The sequence below is a fragment of the Typopeltis vanoorti genome, chromosome 9, assembly GCF_054136105.1.
Source record: "Typopeltis vanoorti isolate ZY-2024b chromosome 9, IOZ_Tvanoo_1.0, whole genome shotgun sequence".
Lineage (NCBI taxonomy): Eukaryota > Metazoa > Arthropoda > Arachnida > Uropygi > Thelyphonidae > Typopeltis > Typopeltis vanoorti.
In genome coordinates, this window is record NC_143557.1 from 37,912,595 (window position 1) to 37,934,786 (window position 22,192).

A 22,192-nucleotide genomic window follows, 5' to 3' on the forward strand; every position below is an offset into this window, starting at 1 on the left:
GTTGAATTTTGTTCAACGAAACTAGCACTATCTCAGCATTAAACTTTATTCTTTTTATTCTCGGTATTATTGTCATTCAAACCAATTTTTTCATATATATATATATATATATATATTTAAAGATAATAAATGTTTTAACGCCTTGTCATTCCCCGAAAGGAGAAGGCAGTAAGTCTTTTAGCTCTAATGTTGTAGCCCCTCATTAGTCTCCGCGTCACCATTAAGGCACTTGAATGCTCTTTGATTACGTAAACAAAATGTAACGAAAATATAGCACACGTCTGTATGATTGGTATTATGCATGATTTATGTTGATCATTGACTTTTTCCTCATTTGTGGTCGCCAAAAATCTGAATTTTATTAGTGAAAACGGGAAATTACTAACCTGTGCGAACATACATTTTTGCACTTCGTTGTGAAGTTTCAGAATTCGATCACTAGATGTCTCTAAATTATAGCAATGAAATGGAGCACTGCAAGAAGAAATGAAATGCATTGTGGATAAAATGGCTTACAGTAATTAAGTTTCTGATTACAGAAAACCATTTCACTGATTGATATTAATTGGGGGGGGGTGAAAGTTTTTCGTGGAGAAGAATATACCGACTGTAGGAGAAGTTATATTAGAATAATGCTACTTCGGAATTCAGTAGTGGATTGTGTAGCAGAAATAAAGTTATATTGTGTTCAGTTTAATATATAGAGAGTGGGGGCGGCGGCTCCAAATAGCTTTCAAGATGGAAAAGATCTCTTTCAAAATTACACTTTCACCACTCATTAATATTATTACTATTATTATTATTACTCAGGAATAGCATGCAATATCCCATACCAAATGTACAGTGCGCGGCTTTGAATAGTTTTCAGATAACTGTGGCCACTCTCGTTATTTGCGTTTAATCGTAGAAGTTTTGCCATCGTTCAGGCAATAGGTTAATTATCTAGAATTAATGATTTCTGTTGAAACTGTCTGCTTATTAGGCGTCAGAATTGCGAAAAAAATCTTGGAGTCATTAATCTTCGCACAAATATGATGATACCCTTTCACCCATGAAAACGTGGGTATTAGTATATAGAGATCGTAAGGTTTTGATCTCACATACATGCTATGCAAACAGGCCAGATAGTACAGTCAATTTACAGATATAATACTCTCTCTCTCTCTCTCTCTCAAGATATACAACAGAAAAATGGCAAGAAAGTTGCATTTAATGGCATTACCTCTTACTTTAGATAATCATCAATAAAGCGTTCTCAAGATGATCTAGTGCGTGTGTAAAGTGCTGCCATCTGGTGGTTTCAGGTGATATTTATTGTAGTGAACTACCAATTCCTGGATGAAAGTAACTGGATCTATGAAATAAATAAAATATCATAAATATTAATAACGGATAATAAGTGCGTGAAATTGGTTTGCACGTTATTTTTATAATTGTAAAAGTCAATAATCAGTATAATAGTTCTTTACATTTCCTCTGGTAATGTACACCGTAAGAATACAAGAATGAAATCATTATATTCATAAGAAAAGCATAATGAATATCTTTCCACGGATAAGAATTATGCAAGGATAAGGAATGTCTGATATGAAATGCATGAAGATAATATATGATATCATTGTGATCAGAATATTATCCATAATGTGGTGTTATTATTTCGCCGTCTTCTGCTACAATAAACTTTTACAAAAATGGAATCGTTTACACCACGGGTGGCGAACCTATGGCACGCGTGCCAGAGGTGGCACGCCCGAGAATTTTGCTGGCACGTCAACGATTTACGTATGGTATCCTTTTATACGCATATAAATTATTCAACCTTTTTTTTTAATTGTTACAATACGTACAAGTTAAATTTTGTTTTACAGGAGAGATAGCAGCTATGAAGACATGAATTCTATTGGTGTGGTATTAACAAAAGATCACGCGACCCTTTAAAGACAAATGGAACCAACAATTTTTGAGTTGAAATGCTAATTCTCTTCAACCGAATTCCATAGCATCTGTCATAACAACATTCACTATATATTTCTTAGTTTTAAAACATTCACGACGGGGTGTCGTTTATCGTTCCGACAGAACTTCTCATTACCAGCGGGATCTACTCACACAAAGTTTCAACCCTTGGTTGATTTTTATTGCCTTGCTTGCTTTGAGCTGGAAGGAGAACTTACACAAGCATCATATGGTATGTTTCAATTCATGGTAGAATTTTATTTGAAGTAGGCCTTTGTGATCTGTCATAATGACATCGAGAATTTCAAATGCAATCAAACAAACAGTTATTTCATGTAATTGAAAAATTAGACGTTTTAGTTAGATACTGTGTTTCCGGTGCAATATATGGTTTTGCTCGCATCTATACGGCTTAGTTTCTGTGAGAGGGGTACATGTGATTCATTAGTTAGCGTTTTTATTCCAGCTGTCTCTAATTGCACTATTTGTTGAGAAATATATTACACAGACTGCAGAAGCCTCTGTACCTTATTCAGGGATACAATAAAACTTTTTTTTTTTTTTTTCTTGCATCTACAGTATATAATGGCTGTTGGGGAAGGCGTGTTGTTTTTGTGTGGGAGGTATATATGCAAAACGTTTTAATGTCTTTTTTCGTAAAGTGAAATCAGGGGTGCCAGTTATACTCGAGGGCAAGTTATATTCGACAGTAAGTTCGCCGACAAGTCGACATCCTTCTGCTGCTTCCCCTGCTCCGCTGACTTCTATGGTGAGTTACAATGCATAAATATTTTTCTTACTACCGTTTTTTTTTTTTCAACAACATCATCGAAATCAATTTAATAATACAATAATCAATTTTATACTGAATAATATTATAAATTTTTGGTGATCAGAATGGGATATGTCAATGAAACTTACCACAAGTTAATTTAATGATGTTGGCCTGAGAAAACTACAATATTGTAGCATTAGTCCTGTGATTGATAACTAATTTAAATGCGTACTTTTATATTTCTCAGCATGCTACACCGGATACATAAGTGTATTAATACTCTTTATGATTATTCCATAATTAATTATTAATACTTATTTACTAAAATAAATAGCAAAAAAGCTTCTCATCGGCGGTACAAAATTATATAAATTAAGGATATTCAATCCAATATTAAACGTTAGTTTAATGTATGAACTTTAAAAAAATGAGAAGGTATTTACGAGTAAGTTTGTTGGGACTGGGCCCTCTAATACAGTAAGAATAATTATAAATGCAGTAAAAATACAGTCTTATAGAAAAAGAATTGAGAACGACTGGTCCTTAGGATTCCTTGACTTTTGCTCTTTTCTAATCGCACGTGCGTTTATTAGCATCCGCCAGTAGGCAGAAATAAGCAGCGGCAAGTGCATTATTGGTGCGTATGTGCACTTTTTTGTTTTTGCTACTGTAAATGGGAATTATAAAGATCATTTAATTTAGGCATATAATAAAATGTTGATTTTTTTTGAAACTATAAAAAATGCATTCGATTTAAGTTTTGAGTTATTTTGTTACAGTTCTAGTGACCATGGCTGGCGAAAATAGAAAAGAAAATTATCACAGAGAGTTCCAAAACTGATGGACTGAAGAGTATGGCATGATTAACCAAGACAATAAAGCAATATGTGTTTTATGTTCCGGGACAGTTGTGTGCAGAACGTCGTCAGTAAAACGGCATTATGAGACAAACCATCGCTCCTTGTGAAAAGCAAGGACGAACAGAAAGAATTTATTGCTCGGGCAGTTAAAAATAGGAATATCCAGTCAACAGCCGTAATGAAATTTATCCGCAGTCGTTCAAATATAACTACTGCTAGTTTTTTTTTTTTTTTTTTTTTGCCTCAAATGTAATTGCCAAACACGGGAAACCTTTTAGTGATGGGGAATATATAAAAGAAGCATGGTTAAAATGCGCACCAGTTCTCTTAGAAGATTTTGAAAACAAGGGAAAAATTATTCAAAGAATAAAAGATATGCCTTTGGCTAGAAACACAGTGAAAGATAGAATCATAGAAATGGCTAAAAATATAACTCATCAGCAAAAAATAGATGTAAAATCTTCTGGTTTAATTTCTCTTTGTTTTGATGAGAGTGTTGACATAACGTGATCAGCTCGTTTAGCAATTTTTATTCGTTATTCTGTTGGGAATAATATCAAAGAAGAATTGATAAATTTAACATCATTAGCAACAACAACAAAAGGAATAGATATTTGCAACGCAGTTGTAAATGCACTCGCTGAAAGAGATATAGATCCTTCCAAAATTGTATCAGTAACTACTGATGGTGCTCGCAGTATGACTGGAGAGGAAAATGGGTTCGTCAGTTTATTTACCAAACGTATTGGACATTCAGTTCTGGGTTTTCATTGTATTATACATTGGCAGGTTTTATGCGCAAAGGCTTTTCTACATAATGAGAAAATCATTGAAAAATACAATCAATTAATGAACGTCGAATGGCTTTCGAAATAAATGTTTTTTACTGATTTGTGTTTACATTTAAATGAATTAAATGTTAAACTGTAAGGTGTTAACAAGACAATTATTGTCATGTTTGATTTAATCAAAGCATTCGAAGCTAAATTACCAATTTTTAATCGTGACGTTATTTCCAATACCTTCCGATATTTTCCAAATACAAAAAAATTCTTTGCAGATCTAGAATCCCATGAAAAAACAGATCAAGTTAAATTCACAAAAGAGTTTTCTATATAAATATAAAGAGCCAATAGGCTTCAATTCGGCGCTGCAAACATTATTTAAATTAAGGGGATATTAATCCCACATTATTTTAAAGCCTAATAAGAAACTCAAAGATAGAAATCAAAGAGTTTCACGCCGAATATAGCAAACTATAAAAGTTTCAGCGGATTGTAGCGTACGCTAAAGCACGTAGTTCAACACTAGGGCAACTCGTAGCAGAGGAGGTTAAGTTCTGATAATAGTGATCAGAACTATAATCTTCTCTGCTACGAGTTGCCCTAGTGTTGAACTACGTGCTTTAGCGTACGCTACAATCCGCTGAAACTTTTATAGTTTGCTATATTCGGCGTGAAACTCTTTGATTTCTATCTTTGAGTTTCTTATTCGGCTTTAAAACAATGTGCTATCCCCTTAATTTAAATAGAGTTTTCTACATTTATTCAGTCGATAATCAACAAATTTTCTTCAAGATTTACGCAGTTCAGGCAATTTGCAGACACATGAAAATTTGTTTTGCATCCAGACACAACATCAGCAGATGAACTCAATTTGGAGATTTTCGAGTGGCTGAATTTGGAAGATATAGAAATGCAATTAATTAACCGATTTTCAATCTAGTTCTATATGGAAACAAAAGTTTGTCGATTTGAGAAATGACTTGGAAATAATGGAAAATGATCGATTATTGAGCGCAATTAAAAAGAATACAGAAGAGGAAATATTGAAAACCTGGAATGCCATTCCTGAAACCTTTTGTTGTTTAAAAAAACTAGCGATGGCTATATTATCAATTTTCTCCTCTACATATGCTTGTGAGCCATTATTTTTCGAAATGAATTTTATAAAAGACAGTTTAAGAAATAGAATGACTGAAACACTGATGAATCTCATTTGGCGTGTGTATTACTAACAGTGACAAAATATGAACCTGATATAAATCATTTGGCATCTAATGTAAGTAAACAAACAGACAAACAAGTGAAGTTTGCGCCTGCAAGTGTTGCAAGTCTAGCTGACCCTGCACGTAGTGCAAGACCAAGGCAACTCATGGTAAAAATAGAATAAGCTCTAATTACTAATCTTAATATTTACCCTTAAAGCAAAGCACATCTCCTGGAGGAGATGTATGATGCTTTGTATTAAAGGCAAGGGGCCACTACCCGGGCCGGTTTCGACCTTTATTGAGGTGTATTTAAGTAAAGACCTCTCTAAAAATTAGGACGATCCCTAGACCACTCTATAGTGGCCGAAAGACCGTCCAACTCAGCGTTGTTCCTCAGTGACAGGAAGTAAAGACCTCTCTAAAAATTAGGACGATCCCTAGACCACTCTATAGTGGCCGAAAGACCGTCCAACTCAGCGTTGTTCCTCAGTGACAGGAAGTAAAGACCTCTCTAAAAATTAGGACGATCCCTAGACCACTCCATAGTGGCCGAAAGACCGTCCAACTCAGCGTTGTTCCACTCAGTGACAGGCTCACCCCGTCACCGAGAAGAACTTCTCAGCGTTGGCTCTACCCAGTGGCAGGCTCACCCCACCACCAGCCAGAGCCATAATCTCAGCGGTGGCCCTACTCAGAGATAGGCAAAAACCTATCCCCAAGCGGAGCCTCTCAAAGCCAGCCCCCACCAGTTCCGACCCCTATCGAGGTCTCATCAGTGGGAGCCAGGCTAGAAATACCAAGATTTTAGTAATACAGAGCTTATAAGTATTTTACCAAAACAAGTTTCGATAAGGTGTTTTAACCTTATTAAATAACACTCTCAGGAGGAGATATAAATGTAGAAAGTATTTTACCTTGAGTATAATAAATGTTAAAGATACCAAGATATTTTAAACCTGATTTTACTCCAATTTCCCAAGTAAACAAACAGGCAAACAAGTCAAGTTTGTGCCTGCAAAATCTTGGTATTTCTAGCCTGGCTCCCACTGATGAGACCTCAATAAAGGTCGAAACCGGTCTGGATAGTGGCCCCTTGCCTTTAATACAAAGCATCATACATCTCCTCCAGGAGGTGTGCTTTGCATTAAGGCTAAATATTAAGATTAGTAATCAGAGCTTATTCTATTTTTACCATGAGTTGCCTTGGTCTTGCACTACGTGCAGGGTCAGCTAGACTTGCAACACTTGCAGGCGCAAACTTCATTTGTTTGTCTGTTTCCTTACTTGGGAAATGGAGTAAAACCAGGTTTAAAATTGCTTGGTATCTTTAACATTTATTATACCCAAGGTAAAATACTTTCTATATATATATATATATATATATATATATATATATATATATATTTCATTTTGGGATGTAGCCTATATTATTGTGTGTTTAGGATTAGGCTAAAGCAGCTGACACTATTTAGGTGAGTTTGTTGCCCTGCGTATCAATTAAGAATAATCTCATTGCAAGGTAGACACCGAGACCGGATGATTTATTTTAATCATACGGTTAAAAAAGTGAATTATGAGTTCAATTTTTATGGTACAAGGCAGATAGATCGTAAATTCTCCGTTTAACCATTTTCATTCGATGGAAATGCAAAACTGCTATCTCAGAAAGAAAGGCCTACGAATTTAACATCAAGCGCCTCAGTTGCGCAATTGGAAGAACGACGGTACATTATGCCCTTCGATTGGAATAGGCCGAAGTTCGATTTTCGTCGCGACGGGAGGAATCTTTATCTGGACAATTTCAATCGAAGGTGAGTTAGCGATCTCATACGGAGGGAGCAGGGTTTTTTTCTTCCGGAAACGCGGGTTTTTCATCCCGCATACAGGCAAATCGGCCCTTCAGAACACACGCAATTTACAGACAAAATATACTAGTTGTGGTGCTGGTGGAGGTGGGCGCTAGATGGCGTTGATGGAGATGATTCGTAGTGGATGTTCGGTGTAGTGGTTGAGACAGTTGTAGGTATCCTCCCGCGATGAGTCTTCGGACTCCTTGGAGGTATCAGGTATAATAATGATAATTTAACATCAAACCCAATCTTTTTAACACCATCATTTTGAGGTTATAACACCAACTGTGATAACACATGGATGACTCGATGTATTATCACGTTTTTTTTTAATTTTTTATACCAGAAAGTAGATGAACTGGTTTCATACGTAGGTATAACGTTTTCTTCCCCTAACTAGACACACCGATTTGAGAACAGCGAAATTCACTCAAGAATATCAGAATGTATAATTTTTTTTTTTTAATGTTGTTCCCATTCACGAAAGATTATTTGTAAACCTATAGTACATCTTGTAGCATACGTGGGCTGGATTTTCTTTCTATTTTTATCAATTTTATATATTATTTTTTATTTTTTTATTTTATTTTATTTTTTTTTACAAGTTCGGAAACGTTGCTGTAGAGACCAAACATGGAACTTTTTGAAGCTACTTTAGACCTCCAATAAGCGGGGAGATGATATCATACTTGTCGATGAAATTTATCTTCCACCTAAAGACGATCGCAAACATCCATGCCCACGACAGGATTTGAACCCACTGCCTGTTGGTTGGAGAGCTGGATGCGCTGACCACTCGGCCAACACCAGGTTACAAGTGATTGAGTACATAATACTGTTTAACGGTTGTCAAAGGAATCAAAGACCTTAATCTACAGGGTTATGTAAAAGGGATCTAAATTTGGAAGGTGAAAAAATATAGGGTTCCTGATTTACAGATATAAACGCCCAGAACTTAGATTTTTAAACCATAAAATATCGGAATCGCAAATAAGTATGTGTGCAAGTGAATCTGGAATTTGGGATCGACCCGCAGACTGCACCTAGGAGTCAACTCTCCTCCCTTCTTTAAACAATTACGAAGCAAAGTAATGCATTGAAGAATAGTTCGGAAATCCCGCAAGTATGATCTGCTCTGCCTTCTCTTCTTTATAACTGAGTAGCCAGTTTTCTCTCTAATCGTTTACCACATGTAATCGTGGGCAGCTTCCTATTCAGATTTCACTTTCATTGTAGAAGTGCCTTGCATTTTTATTCCATTGCCTACCATCTTTCTATTATACATAAATGACCTTATTTCACGAACCTCAAACTCTAACAGTAGTTGTGTTGATGTGGTACACTCCATTCATCCTGCTCATTTCACAAATCTTAAAGTGCCTAAATATCCCAAGTTTTTAATAATCTTCTACAACTAGTGCCAAACACAGCCCCGTTCATTTTTTCAGTTAATAATAATAATACAAACTGGCCTTTGATAATATCCACCTCACTAAACAACACTAAATCTCTCTCTCTCTCTCTCTCCTTGGAATGGCTTGTACCTCTAACTTTTCCTGCATTGGTAATTTTCTCAGCTTTCAAAGAACTTGCTGTTTTTGCTGTAGAACATTGTTTTTTACTGGTTTGGAAACCAACTCTGCAAATCCCAAATCCACCGAACTTCAATCACATTAAAAAGTTGGTTTATCCAAAAACTTCCCCTAATTATGCTGTCCATAGGGAGGCAGTTTAGCTAATCGACGATCCAATTCTCTCAACGATTTGCTCATTACAAAATCCCTACAATAACACGAGCGTCACCAATTTACATCTATTTACGGTTCAACTGCTTATCTACCGAACTTTCTTCTCTCGCTCTTCTTTTATCCTATTTGGTTGTTTTATCTCTCTCTCTCTTTCTATATATATATATATATAGAAAATTTGTGTGTGTGTGTGTGTGTGTGTGTGTGTGTGTGTGTGTGTGTGTGTGTGTGTGTGTGTGTGTGTGTGTGTGTGTGTGTGTGTGTGTGTGTGTGTGTGTGTGTGTGTGTGTGCGCGCGCGTGCGAGAGAGAGAGAGATGCTATCTAGAGAAGTCGATATGTCGTGTGCTGTGTGTATTCCCAATCTAGCATGACGAAAAGCACAACGGGAAAAAAAGAAAGAAAGAAAAGAGGGAAAGGAAGGAGCCAAAGAGTAATCCACATGCCTTACAGGTATGTGAAATTTAGGTTTCTCTGAATATAATAGTGGCTTTCTGCCAATATTTATTTTAAACCCTAAATTCTCTGTTTCTGACGTAGTCAAAATAGCTCTTTTTAAAATATCACTTATTTTTATTTAGTGTTTCAAGAATAGCGAGAGCCTAGAACAGAAGTGTCAAGATGTGGGGTTTACCTTTCAGTCTTCCATCATGAAATCTGAGGAGAAACAGAATGAACCCAAGAATTTCTTGGTGGAACAACCTCATCTTCATTCTCATTTCTTTCATCACCGTCAAATGCTGCCCGCATGTCCACAACATCATAAATGTAAAGAGGTGATTGACAATTGCTTCACACCATGCAAGCACCAGGTGCATTATATTGCCAGCATCTACCACAATCTTTGTCTTCTTGGGCTTTCGTGCTCTATGTGTCATAAGTGAGTATAATGCATTTCCCTTTTTCATAGTCACAAAAAAATACCGAGTACAGTTATTTTGTTTGTTTTTTGCATAAATTTACCAGATAAAAGTAAAAATTGCTTCAGTTAGAAGTGCGTTATTCATGAACGACGAAACTGATCGGAGGTCTCTGTCTTTGAGCCTTCCACCGTTTAAGCCATGATAGTCGTGACTAATTTTCGACATATCATCCGTCCTGTACATTCTCTGAGTGGTCTTCGTTTTTGTTTCCCGCTCTCCTTTAAACCGTAAAATGAACGAATTTATTCAGGCATCATCTTGGTTGTGGTGTTTTTATCCCCGTTTTTATTAGCTTTCGTGGATGGGTGACGAAACTCGTGAATAATGACCGTTCAACAGTACAATGCAAATCGTAAATGTCTGTCATTAAAAAAATAAATAACATTGATATAAAACGCTATTGACAATTTTTCCAGTAGTAATGTGTCAGGAAACTTTGGAACCTAAAGCCATGCATAACTAACAAAGCCAATGCTGGTTCGAGTGCTGGCATCGCTCAGTACGTTAACGACAGTGTCATACTTGAAGCACCACAATGGCCTCTAGTCTCGACATAGTGAACTTATAATTATGCAACGTATGAATCGAAAATAATGAATAAATAAAGCCAAAATAGCTTCGTTCCTTACTTATCATTAATCGACGCTATGGAAGTGTAGTTTAGTAGGAAATGAGGTAAAAAATATAACCAACTAAGTATTAAATATGTGTACCTAACTGGTTCAAAAGTAGAAGAAAATACCTAAATTTTATTTTTTAAGTACGAAAAAAATTGGAGATAAGGCATATTCCTACTTACCTTCAGCAAATAAGCTCTGTATGGCAGCATGACAAATTGCTGATAGCAAATATTGCTTTTATCCTTGGGCACACACTGTCACTGACTGTATTTTCACTTTTTTTTTTTAAAGCGTCCAACTCGATGATGACTGAATCAGTGCTATGAAATCCAACTAGTTGATTTTTGTTGCATGTTATGAATCGCATGGCAATATCATAAAATTAACAATGTTATTTTCTTTTCTTTTTTTTTTTTCAGGCATTGTTCATCTGGTTCTGTTCCAAGAACTTCTACTACACCATGCAACACCATAAACTCTCATCAGCGTCCGATAATGAGTCAACAGGAAACAAATGTATTAACCTACCCTGGTATTAATGGAAAATCGTTCTCTAATCTGAGCACTAAAGAACACCTTCGAAAACGCTACCCCACATCGGAACCCATCTCAGGTGAGTAATTTCACATAATAACCTAATCCCTTTAGATTATTATGACTTAAAATCGCAATAGCAATCGAAAATATTATTAAAGAAGCTGATAGTAAGCTTTATGGGCATGGTGAATTCGTCAAATTCGCTCGCGTCACAGCGTGAAAAGAAAAAGAAGAGAGGGAAATGGTCTTTCTGTTTCTTTCACTGTTATTTCAGATTATTGTGAAATATTAGTTGTGAGGAGGTCTCGTAATGTTCACTTTTTTTTTAGGTTTTCTTTGTTAATAAATAGTGTAAATATCTTTACACATCTCAGATATTTGAGTTACCCCACCTTTTGGGCTTTATAGTTCAATAAACACATTAGAAGTTATCTCTGCATTTTAAAGTCAATACCTGACACTTTTTTTTTTTTTTTTTAGTGGGTCAACCAACAAACTATGGAGGATTTGGTTTGTTTATGTGAATCGTACTCAAGAAAAACTGCGATTGTAAACTAGTCATATTTTAGTGTAACAGGATGCTAACAGTTCATGATAACGATCTCATACCGAACGATGAAATTAGACCACCTAAAAACATTCTAAATCAATCTATGCCCACAGTGGAATTCGAAGCCATGGCCTCTCTTGTTTAAAGATCGGAAATGCAGGCATGCGACTCGTTACGTTCAATACCACCGTCGAATGGTAAATCACTAACTTTTATTTTCAGTCGTAGATTCTTGTAAGGATTTAATAGCATTTTTAAGCAGTCATATGCATTGTGCGTGACTGACGTAAAATAGAGCATTTATTCATGTCAATTAAAAAAAAAAGAAAATCAGAATACTTTTCGCAAAAATTTTCTCCGAAACAGATATTGTCCATTTCGGCAATAAGATTGTCAGTTTGCGGATAACTATAGTCTTAGCTGATGTAGCGGTTTTCACTTCACTAGCATTGCGAGGTAAGTTTAGCCTGCAGCCTGGGATAGGCCGCCGGCTATCTACTAAATTTAATAATTTTAATCTTAGTGTTTAATGTGATACGTTTACGAGTCTTTTTCTTTTCATTGGAAGCTAAAGTGTCCTTAATTTAATTTTTATTTTCCATTATTAACAGCAATAAAATAATAGTTATAAACAGTTTAGAAATCACAACTAAACACACCAAAACACACAGAGATGCCACGGCATCGTGAACAAGCTGAGTCCACGAAAACTACGCATGGGTTGTCACGACACTGAAAACGTCGCTAAAATCGTATGAGCAAATGCGATGTCGTATAAGTGGGCATTAATCATAATTAAAAACCATCGTATGAGCAGATCGCCGTAAAGTAAAACTCCATAAGGTGGGGGGTATTTAGGGACGAATTCTCTATGCTTGCTGCGCAAGCTCATTAATTGAGAAAGAAGTATTTATTTGTTAATAAATGCATGCATTTATAAGCATTCCATTTAGGCTTTTATTTTTGTAGACAGAAGACGTCTTAAGCTTGCCCGGCAATAATTGAACTTTGTGTTGTATATCGAAGGCCGATGCTTGCTTGTCTAGTCAAAGCTACCTTGGATTGCTCGGTTGTAGGAGCCTCCAGGTCCTCGCAGCAGCACTGTGATTTCATGCGCGCGCATAGCCATTTCACGTCGTCTCACTCTATTGCTTAAAGACACAGGCCATACGCAGTCCAAGTAGCTCTAGCCAGTGAGCTTCAGCCAGCCTTTACAAGTGTGCGTGTTGCTTGGGAAAATTAAGTTCCAACTAACTTTTTATGACGATGTTATTGACCAGTTCATAAAGAAGAACCGTATGGTAGAATTTGTATTCAAATAGCTAAATTGAAGAAAGATAGAATATCATTTGTAAAATAAATGTTGTATTTGTATGATTAAATGTACATAAATTTCTAAATATATAGTTTTAAATGGTCAGTAATTCATTATTCCGCTAATCAGACTTCAATCACACCTCTCACTCCCTGAATGATAACCAGAGCAAGCGTGGATTTCCAGACCACATTCGCCCCTGGGGGTATTACTATATTATCCTCTCGGTAAACCAGACTGGCAAAGAAATAATTTTAACTTTAAGTTGTCAGATGCCACAAGACGCATAGGTAGCAATTCCAACGCAGAGTTCCCAAATTCTCTCCAATTTTCATCGAGGATAAACGTGTATGACAGATGGTCGTAAATCGAAATATAAACAAACAGCGTTTAGCACCTTAATTAAATGAATTTCTTTCGCATATATCGCATCAATCCAGTAGCTAAATAGGCAGTAATTTATTAATCAGTATACCACTAAGTTTTACGAATTATCTGTTTAAACAATGATAGACTAATGATATACTAATCATTCTGAGCCAGTTCTATATAATCATAAGAAAACATTTTAGTATACCATTGCTTCGCAAAAGTGTCTCCGTATTTTAATTGATACTGATTGTTTATAGAAATCCCACCCGTTGAAGGTTGTAAATCTGTAGTACATTAGTACTGTTGATGAAAAATGGTTACATAATCCCAAACCCTGCACTAGAGACTAAACACCGGGCTAGGAACATAATATGCGCCCTAAAGTCCTTCATAGATACCCATGCTGCAGTGGGATTCTTTTGGCCTATAAGTTAGGGAGCTGAGACGTTATACGCTCGGCCACCAAGCCAAATCGCTATATTCTTTACGTGCAGAAGTAAAAAATTATCAGTACGTTAGAGCTAAGTAGAAAAGCGGTCGTTTGCGCTTTGAAAATTTAAAAGAAGTAAAAGTATTCGCCAATGAAAATTTCAGTATAATTGCCTCGATATACTTACTTGCTGCAAATTTCGGAAAATAATAACGCCGAGTTAAAGTAAACTGTATTTGCAGCATAAAATGCATAAAACGTCGAAATAACATTTAAATACTATTCCTCACTGAACACAATATTTTATGTAATCATTTCATTTACTTTTTTAAAGATTCGACTCGTGTAGACAAGTAAGTTTTTTCATAGTTCAACAAATAAATTGTATAAAGAAATCAGTTCATTCATTCAGTTCAATCTTACACGTATATACAGTACACCCGATATAGAATAGACAACCTACTACTTAAAAAATTAATTGTGCTTTTCTCACAATATACTTTCATTAACAAAGAACCGGTAATTATAAACACAAAAATTAAAATTGGCACAAGTTTATTAAATAGCTACAATACGTCTATTACGTCTTATTCTTCCAACATCTTAAGTAGGTTTGCAATTGTAATATAGTGTAATATGTCCTAAGCTTGTTTTCACTGCTCATAAATTATCTTAGTGTAATTAAATACTTTAGCATTTTGCATAATGAAAAGGCATTTTAATACTTTGATTTAAAAAATAAATTATACTGCATTGACAAGTGTGGATGTCAAAAGTGAGTCTGCATATTTTCTTGTTGTTTTCGTCAATATTTCTCTTCATAACATTTAGTATTTTAAAACATCACCCATAACAATATTTATATTAAATAGGCCAATACCTTGGACGAGTAAAATATTTTTTGTGGCTAGTGATTTTGTTGCATTTTGGGAGCTCTGTTAATAAATATTATTTTTGGAAAGAAAAGCCGTTATTCTTGGTGATTGGTCGGTGGCAGAAAAACCACATAAATATAAACAAACAAACAAATAAGTCTCGCTCTCATTTCTCGTTGGTATTACTGGAATGTAAATTTCTCTCCGTATAACCCTAGTACAGTCATACTTAGCGGTTTACTGTGAGGATAAGACAGAAAGTATCCACAATATATTTACATTTTTGTTTTCGAACGGACCTACTACCCAATTTTCTCATACGGTGCACATCCACACAACAATGGCTCATCGAATTTGCAAAATATTTGCACTTAATCTCGCCAACTAGAAACTTCCATGACATGGTATAACTGCAGGTCATATATGGTTCTGATTATGCTGATCATTATTTTATTTTATTTTTATTTATTTATTTTTTACAACCATACAAAAGCTTGTTCCTCACTAGGTGAAACGCGAGTACTTGCACAGCTCTGTAATTGTAATAAACACATTGAGGATGCATCATTATGAATTACACATAAAGATTAAAAAATCCACTTGCATCTTTTATTCCTCAGAGAGAGTAGGCAAATTAGTCGATCTCTGGCACGGACAAATAGAGTTTTTTTCCTCCGGGAAAAAAACTCGTGATCACTATCTCGTGTTACTTGTCCTAACTAGTCTCGTGGTGAGATTAGTTCAAAGGTCGATTTTTTTTTTATCTGTTAGGTTAAAAATCCAATTTTTCGAAAAAAAAAAAAAAAACATAATTTACTTGCATCAGAGATCAACTCCTGGAAAGAAAAAAAAAAGCCATAGGAAAAACTTACTCTGATTGGCGACTAAAATCGAACCTAAGGTCTTCTGCCTAGAATCTAGTATCACAAATGTTATAGGATGATTTTTCCTTAGGTTGAATAACCTATCATGGCTTGTTAATTGCTCATTGGCCATAGTCATTAAGGTGTACACAGAATGGTTCCAAACTGATGGGAGGGGGGGGGGAACATCTCTGAAGGCTCAAAACACGTCTCCATCAAGGAGGTGTACCTTGTGATGAGAGCAGTATTCCGATTGGACGGCAGAGGAGCGTAAAAAATAAGTGTGCATATCTGACATCGTTATTTCTGAGCCACCACATAGACAGCTACAAGTATGTCGCAAGCAACACGCAGTTCACTCCTCATGCTTATTTCCATTATCCATATCGTTGGAAGTGACATGTGATACATTTTTCCGACCAGAATTAGAACTGAAATCTGTGTATTGACTATCATATGACCAATCACTGTATACCATCCATTTAGCAGCCATCTGCATTTTACCATGTTGCAGTTCCAGGATAATGATAACCATATCACGGATCCTATGTTGTAAAAGGCCATCGAATTTTCCAGATCTCAACCCATTCGAACACCTGTGAGAGTATTCTGGATTGTACCGTGTGGGCGCTGCATTTTCCTTCCGCTAGGCACTATAAGACACTTTGCAGACTTCATGGCTAATCACATAGTCCTTTAGCACGACTGGTATAGGCCATTATCAGCTGACAGGCCGCCCAGCATGATATTAAGCAAACAGTCATTATTCGTCATATTAGCGTATATGTTTGCCGTGAATTTTTGATGTTAAAAACTCTTTTCGGGCAGTATCGAGAAATTTTCTCGTGAAAAATGTTACGTTACGGAAGTGTCACGTTCAAGAGTGTTGCGCGCGCGAACACCGCAGGAGAACTTTGATAAAGACGTTTTTAACGCCTGCTGCTGCTGCCGCCACTATGATACAAAAATTACTTTTGAAACATTTTAAATATGTGCGGTAAGACACATTATGTGTCCTGTTCATAATTTTTAAATCGCTTAAACAACGACCTTCCAAAAATCCAGTTTTCGGCAGAGTTAGAGACCAATGATTCACTTTGCTTTATGGACGTCTTCCTTTAATATTTACCCTGTAAATTTAATTTTCATTACTCATGAATGTTATCAATTTTCTAAATGCTGTATATGACATCAGAACATTAGTTTAAAATAGCTAATTAGAACGATTCTATAAGATTGTTATTTTGTTCGCCTGCCCTGAGGAAACGTCATTCGTAACCATAGCCCTAGGCCTACGGAAAAAAAGACAGTTGCCGACCAGAGGAACTTCTTTAAGCCTTTTTTTTTTTTTTTTTCATCGGTTCCCGAGATAGTCGATTTCTGGCACGGGCAAGTGACTTTTTTCCTTCCACCAACTCGAGTTTTTCTTCCAGTAAAATCTCGACCGTAGAACTCACTCTACGTCAAACCAATATATAGTGTCAGGACCACAAGTAACACTTTCCTACCAATATTGTCTTCCCCGGGACCAATTAAAATCACTGATAGTCGTGGGCCAGTTATTCTGTGATTAGCTGAGAGTGTAGGCTAGCTGCCCACTAGTCATCAGAAGTTAGAGCTAAACGGAAGTACCTATTCCCGTTAGAGAATAAAAGGTGTTTGCGAATTTATTTATTTTAATTTATAGTTATTTTTTACTTTAATTAAAAGTGTCTTTTAATTTTAAGCACCTTCCCCGAAGATTCCAAAAGTTGAAGATTATATACCACTAGAAAAAGAGCCTGATTATTTAAGCACTTCTTCAAAGAGTCCTGATGGTGTGAACAATATAAAAAATAAACTCCATAAAGGAAAATATATTTCGGATGATATTTCTTATCAGGAGAACAACAGCCAATTCTTACAAACTAACAGATGCCAGGAGGATATGGTGGAAGATTTTATGGAATGTGGTTATGAAGCATTGGCAACAACTTTCCTTAAAATAATGAAAGATCAGGTAAGGCGTAAATATATCCGGGCCGGGTTTTTCTAATACAGTACCATGATTAGATTTTTCTCTTGTGAGATATACTGCATTAAAGTGGTAAAAAAAATATCTGAACAAGATGTTATTTTGATGTGCAGAAACAATTTTGTGTGTGCGTGCGTATTCTGAATTAATATTTTGTTACTTTATGCTAAAACTAATAATACTGTATTATTTATAATATATAAAATAGTGCATATTTATTCCTGCGGAAATGACGTTTACATCCATAGCGCAGGCTTCCAGAAGGAAAAACTATTCTAAGTTCGTTTCTAGTCACCGAACAGAGGGAGTGTTTTCTGTTAAACTTGCCAAGAAATTATATATCGTTTAATCCTTTATCCAAGTGTTACCTAAGTTTGTGCGTGGAGTATCTTCGTAAGTGGACTACTTGTGTGTCTGTGGGGGGGGGGGGGGAACTAATGACTTTACACTAATTGCCTTAATATGCAGATTCTGAAGAAAACATTGACTGATTTATCCAGAGAAGCCAATGGTGAAATTGCCTGCAAGGATAGAAAAACCAGAGCACCATGGTGCTCAGGAAGTTAAAGAGACAGTAATGGAAAAGAAGAAAGCATGTTAAAACTTCCTAGAAAGTAAGTTAGTATGTACTCATAAGAACCCAGAGAAAAAAATATAAGTGAAGCAGTGCTCACAAGTAGCTAAACAGAAGCCATAAGAAGAACTAAGAACAGAAGATAGTAAGGTGGCAAAGCATTCTGGGTGCTATTGAAAAACTAAGAAATGGAGGGGGAAATGCTATAAAAGTAATCAGAGGTGATAGAGTGACATAAAAACTGAAAATACCTGTATGAAGTAATTACTTTAAAATATTATTAAATGAAACAAGATCACCATTTATAGTGGTAGCATATATTCATGAGGCTATAATGAGGACTACATATTAATTTTGTATGAGAAAGAAAAAGACATCAAAAACCTGAAATGTGGAAAAATGCAGCTAGAGCAGATGAACATCTGACCAGAAATGTACAAATATGGAGGTATAAAAGTTTTACAGTGGCTTCACTGTATAATTCAGAAATATGATGATATGGTCAAATTCTGAATGATTGAAATAATCTTGTAGTATCCATATGCAGAAAGAGAAATAAAACCAAATGTTAGCAGTCTAGAGCAATTTCCCTTCTCAGTGTTCCAAGTAAGATATTTATGCACTCATACTTGAGAAGAGGATAAGGAAAATTGCAAAAGAGAAACTTAGTGAAGAACAAGCTGGAATTAAACTGAATAGGAGTAGTTAGTCCGCGCGGTTAGTCGTGTGGCTATGCGCTTCGCAACCATATGCCTGGGAAAGGAGTCCTAGGTTCGATTCCCGTTGCTGACGTGAGGAGCTTAAGGATCTCTCTCAGCCATAGCCAAGTTAGCCGTTTTTGGGCAGCAGGGTTTTTCTTCCCAGTTTATTTGTGGTTTTTCATCCCGCAAGCAGGCAAACCGGCTCTGTGAACACACAGGCTACAGTCATAGGACACACCAGGAGGCATAGGGATAGCCACCTTATCCTCAGGATGGCTTAGAAGAGCTAAGGATAGCTCCATAACAGGCCACTAGGCCTAATACGTGAAGGGGAGAGGAAGAAGTCTTAATATCCCGTAATAGAAAGCACACATCCTCTCAGACGTATATAATGCAATGCATTATGGGAAGAGCTATTACCAAACCGCTTTCGACCTCTATTGAGGTGAAAAAAACCTAGAAAAGTGTTCACCACAGGCCGAGAATAGTTAGTATAAGAATGCAAAACAGCCTGATAGTATTAGGAGAAAGAAAAGACAGATGGATAATATGAGAGATAGAAAAAAATCTCAGTTCTGAAGCCAAAGGCTATCCTTTTACCTTTTTCACCAGCCTCATGCAGATGAGCAATCCAAAATCCAGAGATGAATGGTACTGAGTTTAGCCTTTTCTAAGTTAACTGCTTTGAGTTGACGTTCTCTACCCCGGTTTCCTCGCCAGTCATCCCTGCAGTTGACCATAAGGCCATTTAAAAAACATAATAAAATGTTAAATATTAAAATGTCTCATAATAAAAATAGAAATTCATCTCTCCCTGGCGAATATTACATAAAAGGTGAGTGGTTTACATCCTAGCCAAAAATTTGGTGTCCCCTGGAATGCTTGTTTCTAAATACAAAAATCGTCGATCTAAACATAAAATTCCATAATACAATATCGTAAAGCATCTGCCATATTGCTTTTTTTTTCAAAGCCGTGTTTTTACTAACTTTCCGTGAATGATATTTTAACTTGTTAATTATACAAATCAAAATTCTCTTCCCATTGATGACAAGTGGACAAAAAAAAATAAAAAAAAGAAACAAAGAACGAACCTGTTCTGCTGTAAGTAATGGAATACTCAACCCACTACATTATCTGTTCCCATTACACAAGCCAAGCTGCAAACTGTTTCCAATCTGCAGCAGATGTCACAGATTTAATCTCTGATGCTAAAGTACCTCCATTTGGTGGCACTTAATGGAAGCCGACCATACGCAATTCTCCTTGGAACTTCAGTAAGTATTATTGTTAGTACCAAACTGTGGAAGTTTGTGGCGAAAGCGATTTAAGATTTCCTTATACCAAGTTTTTTGTTATTAATGGAAATAATGTCAGTGGATCTTAGAGTTAAGCACAGAATGCTGGTATTCAGAAACAGTCTCAGCTCTTGGACCATTGTAATTACTTATTTCAAAAAGCGGGAGATGAAAACCCAGTAGTACCGCGGAGATGTCTCAACGTGATTGTTCTGTAATATTTAATGGATTTTTGAGGTTGTATTGCTTAAATAGAAAATTTTTACACCAGAGGCCCAAACCCTCCATGCTTCTTGGAAAGCTGAAGAAATTCCTGTTTAACTTCTTGGTATCGGCTTGACCTAAAACAGGGGTCGCCAAACTTCTTTGACCGTCGACCCCTTCAAGAGTTTCTTGACATTTTATCGACCCCCTCTAGTTTACTATTAAGTAATTATAATAGGACAAGCAAAAAAGACGCTCCTGTGAGTTTTTAGATTGTTTATTTTATAGTTACAGTGTTTATTGTATGTATAATATAGTATATATTATTATATTGGCTTGACGTCAAAGGGATACGTTTTTGTTTTTGACGTCCTTCTTAACATTACATATTTGATAGGAAGAATAAATAATATATAAAATAAAATTTAATTTAGATAACAAAATATCAATAATATACAATCATCCTTATATATATATATATATATATATATATATATATAAGTTAAATAAAATAAAAGTTAAATAAAAGAGCCAATAGGCTTCACTTCGGCGATGTAACATTATTTAAATGAAGGGGATATTAAATCCCAGATTCGGCATGAAACTCTTTGATTCCGATCTTTGAGTTTCTTATTCGGCTTTGAAATAATGTGGGATTTAATATCCCCTTCATTCAAATAAAGAAAATAAAACTTTTATTAACTTAGTATACAATTTACTAACGTTGTCAATGTGAAGGGTGTGCTTCGTGACTCTTGACAACATTAGAAATGTTGAGTTCAAAATTAGTAAGTTTCGGCCTTAAATCGCCACGGAATTCTATATCTAGCTTATTTCTTTGTTTTGTTAAAATGGAATTAACCATGTACGTGCCGGCCGGACGGTAACCACCGACATCCGTTTATTGGTAAATACTCATTTTGGCCTACTTGATTGGCCTCCGTAACTATTTTCATGACCTTGCTCCATCTTATAGGTCCTATTCATGTCACTGTTCCCACGATTCACTCTTAATTGCGTTGCCATTCAGGATGGAGGTAATCCAAGTCAACCGAATTAAATATTACCTATACAATGATGTCTTATATTTTTCTATCGACCCCTGAGCCCGAATCGACCATTAACAATGTTATATCGACCACTTTGGCGACCACTGACAAAAAAATTGTACTGTTTACTGTATAATTGTATTATTTCAGCTTCTGTAATGTCTGAAATATTTATTATGTAGAGCTGAGCAGAGAAGATTATAGTTTTAAGTATTATGGCTTTAGAAGAAAAGGAAAGTCGCCAAATTTTCCAGTTTTCTGAGATTTCAATCTTTTTATATATATAAGTTCTTGAAGTGGTAATATTGGATAGGTGGAGAAGGGAATTATAAGTATAGCGAGAGGTTCGCTCTTAAGAGTTAGTCCAAACAGAACCCCTCCGAGATCCTACTTTCCAAAAACTTAATTTTGTCGTGTCAACCTCGGCACTTAATTCACTGATTTTGCTGAATTTTTCCAAAAAATAAAAAAATGTACGTACGTTGACAAAAGTATTTGGATACCTAGTTGTCAAAAATGCATTTTAATTACATTTCTAGCTTCATTGCCAAAGTACTTCCACGGCGTCGGAAGCATGAAGTTGTTCAGGTAGCCATCAGATGTTATGGTTTTGAGCACGTCTACCAAAGGACTAAGCCTCACCTAACTGGAATACTCCCATACCATTACCAAGCCTCCAGCAAACTTGAG

General features: G+C 35.9%; 1 protein-coding gene across 1 annotated transcript in view; it reads left to right on the forward strand.

Moving 5' to 3' along the window:
• LOC150102980 (uncharacterized) overlaps positions 1-22,192 on the forward strand; it is a 166,714-nt gene that overhangs the window by 133,757 nt on the left and 10,765 nt on the right. The window contains exons 8-10 of the mRNA XM_090398061.1: positions 9,759-10,057; positions 11,140-11,333; positions 17,390-17,661. Of these exons, the coding sequence (XP_090254187.1) occupies positions 9,759-10,057; positions 11,140-11,333; positions 17,390-17,661 (765 nt within the window). The remainder of the gene's footprint in view (positions 1-9,758; positions 10,058-11,139; positions 11,334-17,389; positions 17,662-22,192) is intronic.